Raw genomic sequence first — 9,166 nt, forward strand, 5'->3', positions numbered from 1 at the left:
AGAATGTCTGCATATAATAAAGTCATACTCATTTTGAACCCACTGATTTTAAATTTTTTGATTCGTCTCATCTCATGAACCTTTAAACGTGGTTATCCCCATAAATATCGTTGTATCAAAAATTCAAAATGATCAGATGCCTTGCGTATGTTAACTTCCATGCAGGCTTAAATCATCAAAGAGATTAAAAAGGATTGGAGCTGATCACGTGAAGAAAGAAGTAGGTAAAACTGGTGAGACAAGAAATAGTCCAACATGAATATGCATCAAAAAAATTATGAAGCTTAGGTTTTTGCCATGTAGTGATGATGTCGATTATGATCATGCATGCAGATATCATGACTTAATCCTCCCTAACTATATATAGACTGATACAGGTTTGAAAGTTAATTATGAGTGCTGAAGTTTACTATATGTACGTTTATATTCAGTGGATTTTTCAACAAATATATATCCAAAATTTGAACCAAAGTTACTAGGTAAATACGTCAAACTCGTACTTAGCATGCTAGCTCGGCCCCAGTCCGAAAAGTCATTCGGTTGCAGTCCATGCGCTTAATTAAACCGTGCTCCAAATTTATAGTTATTCATTAAAATTCATAATAAAATGTCGAATTCATTTGAAGAAACTGTTAGAATTGAACTTTTTATTGGTGTTGGTACGCATGAGAAGGACTAAATGGATATGACATAGAAGCTGAGTTTTGCTTACAAGTGGAGGTTGATCAGAGATAGATATAGCGGGAGTATAATTCAAGTAGAGGCCAATTTCTCATAAAATAAAACAAAAATAGTAATAAGACCAATGTTAGGCCAACAGTATGAAAAGAGTCTTATGACAAGTCAACAACACATTTTCGTTATTTTGAATAACAAGATGGTTTAGAAAATAGATGGCTTTCATTAACAATTACGTACCAATTTCTGATTCCACGTAAGCCCTAATTATATCGCTTTGTTTATTTGTTAATTATTAATATTGATTTTTCATTATCTTATTTTGAAGGGGAGCCTTAGTGTAACTGGTAAAGTTGCTGCCATGTGACCAGGAGGTCACGAATTCGAGCCGTAGAAACAACCTCTTACATAAATGTAGGGTAAGACTGCGTACAATAGACCCTTGTGGTCTGGTCCTTTCCAGGACGTACCCCGCATATAGCGGGAGCTTAATGCACCGGGCTATTTTTTTTCTTTATCTTATTATGGAAAGATAGCTGTCCTGCTGCTGCAATAGGGATATATTTTGTTATGAACTTGTAATATGGAGACTGGAACTTAATTATGAACGAAAAAAGGCAGCACCAATTATTTGTTATAGTTAATTAGCAACATCATTGTTGTTAGACGACCCATGACTTAGAGGTAAATGCCCCTCTCAGCAGTTGACTCCTTTTGTATTAAACTTTTAATCATCTTACACCGTCCTGATTAATCTGGATATGCGTGGAGTATGTCTACTATAGTAAAATGCGAGAAATTCTTCATTTTCAAATCTCGAACTCGAGACTATCTAGTTAAGGATAGATCGATATGTACCTCAAGCATCTGATCATACCCTTCAATGTCGTTTGTGATCATATTAAGGTAATTAATGGGGAATATAGGTACGTATAAAACATTATGACTAATTAACTAAATTATGTTGTGAGCATTTCTTTAAACTTGTTAACTATATATGGCCAAGAAATATAAATAGTCTCAGTAATTATTACTATTTACATTATTAACAATATTACTAAAACACAGAAGGATGAAAAATCAAAGCAATATATCTGCGGTGGGATTGATAGGATCCCTCCATCCTTAATCAGATCGTTGGGTTTGAGTCCTGAGTATGGAGAAAATCCTATTAAGCAGCGCTTGCCCCTTAAATGAGGTTTACATGCAAATTCGGATTAGCTGGAGCTCCAATGCGGTGGGTACCGGACACCGAATTTCTTTAGTTATATTTAATAATTATAAAATTACCAAATAAAGTTTTTTTCTTTATTATTAATTCATCTTATTTCGAGGATGTTATGTTATGTTATAGTTAGAGGAAAGGAGGGAAACTATTAGTAGTAGCTTAGGTGGGTTATGAGCAGATGTCATGTAGGTTAGAAAAATTGGAAAGACGTTGAAAGCAGAACAAAACTCACCCACCTACGCAACCTTTCTTCTCCATTGATCTAGCCGCCCCCCACCCCCCACCCCCCCGCCCCCACCCCTTAATTCTTATCATCTCATAATAATATATCTTCATGCCGTGCAAAAATACATAGCATAAATATTATATATGATCCAGTTGATGCAAAAGTAAAGCTTTCATAGTAGAAGAGAATTTGTTTGTTTGTTTGTTAGCCTAGACGTTGGCATCAACCGCAGGTACATCAATATATTTAGTCTCTCTAAACTCCAAACGGCCTCTTCTACTTCTTAACGGAAATTACACCGCTTCTCTAGTAGTATTTTCTTCTTCTGTTATCTTTAGAGTAAATTGTCATCTAGTTTCTAATTAAAGCTTTTCATTTTTTGATCTCCTTTAGCTAGGTCAAAATTTACTAGTTTCATGCACAGTACACATACACCTTTTATTAAAGCTTGTTATATATCGTTTTTCTAGTGCTGTATTTGGGAGAGGTATTGATATTAAGAGAAGAAAAGCAGTTGATTATCAAGCTAAGGGTTGGGTTTCTAAACAGTACTATATTGGTTTAGAGACATTTTGCTTTTTAGAAGAAGGTCCAAGATCGATCATGTGTAGCAGAGGGCACTGGAGGCCTCATGAAGATGAGAAACTCAGAGAGTTAGTTGCTAAATATGGACCTCATAATTGGAACGCTATTGCTGAACACTTGCAAGGCAGATCAGGTAAACATCCGCTACCCATTCAATTACGTACGATAGTATTCTTATGTTTTCCATTTCTTTGTTTTTCTATATGTACCGATATATATAAGCTTTGGTATTCTATTTTATAGCATGGCTCTAGGTCTTCAATGTCAACAGATCCATAGGCTAGGAAACATATGAGTCGAAAAAAGAGGATTTTCAGGTAACATGCACGCAATGACCGGCGGAGCCAAAGTTTTTACTAATGAGATTCAAAATATAAATTGTTAAGGAAATGGAACATTAAACCTAACTCAACCCCAGCAATAGCTCATGAGGTTAGGATTGCCGAATATCGTATAAAGAGACCATTCTACTTAAAGAACCGATGTGAGACTCAGGGGTGCACGCACATGACTGGAATTATATATAGAGTGTGAACAATATAAAATGGGGGCCTAAAATATGGGTAAATAATGAATCAAGATGGGTTTGGATCTGATATCATGATAAGGAAATGGACATTGAGCCTAACTCAACCCAAAAAGTTAGCTCATGAGGTGAACATTGTTCAATACCATATAAAGCCATCCAACGCGTAAAGAGCCTATGTGGGACTCAACAGAATTAAGTACACACACGAAGAAACCAATGGGATTCAACGTCTACCATATATGCATAAGAATAATTTTGATCATGTATATTGTACAGTATAATCTTTTGGCGAAAGAGGTCTGTCTGAACCCCTTGTGCCCCTAGCTCCGCCTCTCCATATGCACGCACGTATGATCGATAAGAAAATGGATTTAACTTATATGCATGAACTAAATGAAGAAATTTGTCACTAGCAAGTCATCTAAATGTGTTATAACAAGCAATGCTTTATTTTATAGGTTGCTAATTTCCTTTATTATAGGCGATAACATGTACGAGTAGTAAATAATGAATTCAAGAGGTATAATCATCAAGTGCAAATGATGTATGTATAGTATTAAGATGTTAATATAATTGTTGTTATCCTTGTTTTTTTTTTTTTTTTCAGGGAAGAGCTGTAGGTTGAGATGGTACAATCAATTGGATCCAAGAATTAACAGAAGTCCTTTCACAGAAGAGGAAGAAGAACGACTTCTTGCCTCTCACAGAATTCATGGAAATCGATGGGCTATGATAGCAAGGCTATTTCCAGGTCGTACTGATAATGCTGTGAAAAATCACTGGCACGTTATTATGTCCAGAAGATGCAGAGAAAGATCTAAGATTTATTCCAATAGAGCTGCCCAAAAATCAACAATCCAATTAGTTCAAGATATTTCGCCGAATATTCGTCAGGATGAATATAATATCCAAGATATCAGAAAAAGAGATTCCAACAATTTTATTGATCATCAGCAATTATTAGAAAGATATAATTGTTACCCTTTCACTCATGGGAATTCCTTTTATCCAAAAGAGCTTCATTTCAACCACCTTCCTCGGCATTTCAAGATGGATCAAGGTATACATTCATGGTTTATAATCTGAAGCTTTTCTCTAGACAATTTTCTTATTTTTGATATTCTTTCTTGTACTGTGCATGGTGTGACGTATTAAAGTGAAAGGTTAATTTTATGTGTGGTTGCTGAATTAGATCCGCTATAACAGTCACAAAATTATTATTTATCACATTAAAATAACTGAATTTTATTCATGAATTACAAATTTTATGTATCACCTTGATGGATATATAACTAGGATTTGTTCTTATATAGTGAGTAAAGTTTGAAGACTTCCCTACATGTTATATAAATTCATCAGTTACTCCATTACGTGGAAAAAAAATAGTTTTGTGAATTTACTAGTTAACGAATAAATTTGTTGATGTACTATCCATGAAATTAACTCTAAGTTGTTTGACCATTTCATTTAAAAGTTTAATTTATTAGAAATAACGTACTTCTATTTACCTAATTATTATTTTCAACGTGACACAAGCTTTAATGGTATTTATGCTTAGTAATGTTAACTACTATTAGGTGTGGAAATTGCAGACAAGAATCAAGAAGTGGAATGCTATGATTTTTTACGAGTGAATAATACAGGCTCAAACAAAAGTGAAGTGATAGATCATATTGCAAGAAGGGGTAATGATGAAGAAGTGGAACAAGAAAATAGCAGCAATATTTCCTCACAAACCAAGGCTCCAGCGCGATTTATAGATTTCCTGTCAGTTGGAGACTCAACGTAATTTATTCACTGATCTTCTTATATATGAGCAAAAACTTCACTGAAAAATTTAGTGAGGAAGATATCTATATGCTGCAGAACTTAGGACCTGATCTGACTGGACTCTTGTAAAATTATGAGCATTTTGCATGCATAAAGTCTATGGCATGGATATTATTAATATGTATCTCTTATAATTATGAGTCGACTTTGGAAAAATAAGATTTGGGGAGAGTTAAAAACTCTAACTGCAGCTAATTATTCTAGACCGTTTGATTTTTCGAGCTTTAAAATATAATATTTTCCAGGGGGGTTTTACGTGTTGTACGATGTGCGAAGAAGTTTTTTTTTGTTGCTCTATATATGCGTTATTATCATCAAAAGTCTCGTTATTTATTTCTGCATTGTGTACCAATATGGGCGGAGCTAAAGAGGCACAAGGCCCTTCGTTGGAAAATTACTTTATACATACAAAGTCAATTTTTTTTTATGTATATGTCGTGAATGTTAAATTTGTTTGACTTCTTCGTATGTTTAATTCTCTATATTTTAAATCTTTTTAGTAAAATTCCGACTCTGTCATGGCCATGTACCTAGCTCGGTGGAGTAGTTATTATTTAACCATGTATACATTGTGGCCTTGGTTGACAACTCAAATTATGAGATCGATGTCATTTTCTTTTCTTAGCTAGCTAGCTATGAATGTATAATTTGAGTTGTCATGGATTTCAACTTAGACAGATGAAACTCCATAGAGCTGGGTATAACTATAGCTATATGGAGTATATTTCTGCAACTCAAATATTAGAATCCACGACACTGTCATGGATTTCGAACTTAAAAGGGTGAAACTCCATCACAATATCTTGACTGATATCCAGGACATTTCATGGAGTTTCACTTTTTTTAAGTTTAAAATCCATGACAGTGTCTTGGATTTCAAAATCCATGACAGTATCTTGAATTTTTCACTTGAATAAATTTGAAATTTATGATATTGTTATGGGATTCAGATATCAGAAGTGGCTACTTCTAAATGAGTTTTTAAACACTGGCCATTTTTAAGAAATTGGTCTGAGAAGTGGCTAGCCCATACGTACAATTTTTACTTGGTTAACTCACCTTGACCCAATCCATCTCAACCTAAGTAATGGGTTAGTGACCAACCTATTTATTAACTCAGCAGATTTTAATTCTTTAAATTCATCTCAATCCACCCATTTAACACTACTAAATGCGCAAATAGGTAGCTAATTTTTTTTAATGCACATATATAACTTGTTGAACCCTTTTTATATACATAATAAAAACTCTTATATAGTAATTTTTTATTCTCATTATTAAAATTTTGATTCCGTCACTAGAATAGTCTATCAAAGACACGATTAGGACTTAGTTCATACAAAAGGGGCAGGGCGGGGGGCGGTGGGGGTGGGGGTGGGGTTGGAATGAATCTGGTTATTCCAAGTCGACAATCTATGGATTCAGCTTAAGTAGTCAAGTTTCAAGTTGTAATAAGCATATAACTGGTTTCAAGTGGGCCGGGTCGGGCCATTTAAACATGGGCCACAAGGGGCCGGGTCGGGCCGTAAGTTAGGGGCCCGGCCCATCTCGGAGAGGGAAAAGGGTGTTCGGCCCAACCCACCTCGGATAGGGGCTACACCTCGGGCCAGGCGGGGTTATAGTTAGTGGGTTGGGCTCTTTTTTTTTTTTTAATTTCTAATACAAAAATAGACATTTACATTTACTAATAATAATAAAATTAACATTTACATCTAATTATAAAATTGCTAAATTAAAAAAAATTTTAGTCGTCGTCAAATTAAAAAAGCTAGTCGTTGTCAATTTTAAAAACTAGTCATTGCTAATTTTATTTGAACCCCTAAATTTATGAATAACCTCACTTTGGTCATATTTTCAAACTATAAATACATGTTATATCCCGCATTTTTGTACAATCGGATAATTCAAGGTGATTGCGGGGAGATGACAAGTAAGGACTTACTTTTATTTTGTTAAGCATATGAGTCGCTTATGAAGAATTTCGAAGTGGAAATATTAAGAAAGGCTAGGGGCGAGAAGGGAAATGCGCAATATGACCCGTGGAATTATGGAGGAAGACGAAGGGTAAAATGATAATTTCACAAGTGTTCAAGAAGAATTCTTGGAAAAATTCCAATATGGTCGTGTGGCATGGGTGGCATATGCCCACATTTTTATTAATTAGTGGGGGCTAATTACACACTATAAGGAAATGTGGACTAAATCTTACAAAGGAAGACATTTAGTCTTCTTTATTTATTTTAAGAAAATCCAAGAAAATGGAAGGATCTTCTAGAAAAGGAGAGAGAGGGATCATGTGACCATATTTTTATTTTGGGGGACCTATTTATAAATAATGAAAATTGGTGAAAGACTTGTGGATATATATGTAGGAAGTCATCTTAATTCATCAAATTTTCTAGAGAATTCAAGAAAACAAAGAACAAGAAAAATAAGGAGAAAAACTTGAAGGCCATTCGGCCAACCTCAAGTTCCACAAGAACTTTGGAAAAAATTTCTCCAAAAAATAATTTCCTACCAATTAAAGGGTCCCTAGCAAGTTGGAGTGTTCATGGGAGCAAGAAATCACATGTTCTTGTGAGTTGCAAGTTGTATTCAAGAAGGAAGATTAGAAGAAAAGGTAAGAATTTATTATCCTTTATATGTTTTGGATGTTTATGTATGATGTGGTGTATGAAAATGGATGAAATTCATGTGATGGAAGAGTGTAGGTGTGTGGCCGTGTGTGTGTGTGTGTGTTGTGTTATGTTGTGTGTTGGTTATTGTTGTGAAGTATAGATAATATGGAAATTCATAAAAACATGCATATGCGGTGTGTTGGCCGAATGGTGTAGGTTATGGAAAGGTGTGGTGAATTAATTTTACTTAGCATTGTAATTGTTGTTATGGTAAGTTTCATGATGTAAAATAAGGATTCAATGGTTAAGGAGTGAAATTGCGTTGTTGTGGATACTATGTTGAAAATGAAGGTTGGATGACTTTAGTGAAATGGTAGTAGTTGGAGACTTGTTTTAGAAGTTTATGTAAAATTTAATATAATGTCTTGCATGTATGGAAGATAATGTTGATAGTATGGTGTTGTCGGCATATGAATTATAATGTTGTTAATGTTCTTAATGTTCTTATGAGAGTTGGAAGGTTTTGAAGGACGTAGTATATTGATTGAGTTATTATAATGCAACTTGGAATGAATATGGAAATTGTTAGTATGGTCGTTGATATTGTGTTGTTAGTTTGGCCGGGTTGAATTCCCGGATTGTTGTTGATTGAAATTGGCCAAGTTGAACTTGGTGGGATGGAGTATTTACAGAGGAAATGCTGCCGAAATTTCGGTAGCCAAGTATTATCTTAAGATTTCCAATGTTAAAAGTTCTAATAGAAGTTTGGTAAATTTGACCAATTTGTAGATTTTGGCGGATTTGCGACTCGAATTTGGAATAACAAAAAGGGCGGAAAGAGGTATGTAAGGATTCACCCTTCTTTCTATGGCATATCTTAGACGTAATAAGTCGGGTACGAGCCTCGGGGACAACCCTATTCCCCGGAATCTGCACTTAAAGTTTTCCCTTTTTCCTTCAGTAGAATTGAACTAGAAATTGTGCAAAATGTTGAAAAACCTTCTTGAACCTCTAGAACTTGCATAAAGAGGACCCGATTACCTTAAAACCCTCACAAGTATCGCCATGACACGTAACATATGTAAATTTAGTATGCCGCCTCATTTGACCCGAGGTGGGCCCATTGATCCCGGATTCTTCCTTAATGTTCAGTTATTACCCGATAAGTGTTACAATTATTCTAAAGAGAGTATTCTATGATAAAAATGATAGCGGTGATGTTAAGAAAGGAATATGTCTATGATGAGTATGACAAGAGTGATTCCACGACTAAGAGCCTTAAGTTAAAGACTCAAAATAAGTATGAAAGTGTCAAGCTAGTTATTGATCTTTAATGCTACTCCTTGGTTATGACTCTAATTTCTAAAGACTTCAAGTAAGTGACTTATGATGATGATGACCTTGTCCTATGTTTTCCCTTAACGCTATTCTTCGTTGATAGTCTCGCCTTATATTACTAGTCCCTTCAAGGC

General features: G+C 34.8%; 1 protein-coding gene across 2 annotated transcripts; it reads left to right on the forward strand.

Annotated features, from left to right (window-relative positions):
* Positions 1-2,231: 2,231 nt before the first annotated feature.
* Positions 2,232-5,283, forward strand: LOC132632377 (transcription factor MYB54-like). Of its 2 annotated transcripts, XM_060348288.1 has the most exons (4): positions 2,232-2,364; positions 2,603-2,850; positions 3,854-4,306; positions 4,824-5,283. In XM_060348288.1, the coding sequence occupies exons 2-4, from the start codon at positions 2,736-2,738 to the stop codon at positions 5,033-5,035; spliced, it is 780 nt and encodes a 259-aa protein (XP_060204271.1). In that variant the 5' UTR covers positions 2,232-2,364; positions 2,603-2,735; the 3' UTR covers positions 5,036-5,283. The 2 variants fall into 2 exon arrangements, with proteins under 2 accessions (XP_060204271.1, XP_060204272.1); XM_060348289.1 differs by lacking the exon at positions 2,232-2,364 and having other exon boundaries at positions 2,371-2,850; positions 4,839-5,283.
* The last annotated feature ends 3,883 nt before the right edge of the window (positions 5,284-9,166 follow it).

This window comes from Lycium barbarum, chromosome 3 (genome assembly GCF_019175385.1).
Source record: "Lycium barbarum isolate Lr01 chromosome 3, ASM1917538v2, whole genome shotgun sequence".
NCBI classification, from domain to species: Eukaryota; Viridiplantae; Streptophyta; class Magnoliopsida; order Solanales; family Solanaceae; genus Lycium; species Lycium barbarum.

Coding starts and splice junctions, on each gene's coding strand:
- LOC132632377 (XM_060348288.1), top strand. CDS start 2,736: ATGTGTAGCAGAGGGCACTGGAGGCCTCATGAAGATGAGAAACTCAGA. Junction 2,851..3,853: donor ACACTTGCAAGGCAGATCAG/GTAAACATCCGC, acceptor TTTTTTTTTCAG/GGAAGAGCTGTAGGTTGAGA. Junction 4,307..4,823: donor GCATTTCAAGATGGATCAAG/GTATACATTCAT, acceptor AACTACTATTAG/GTGTGGAAATTGCAGACAAG.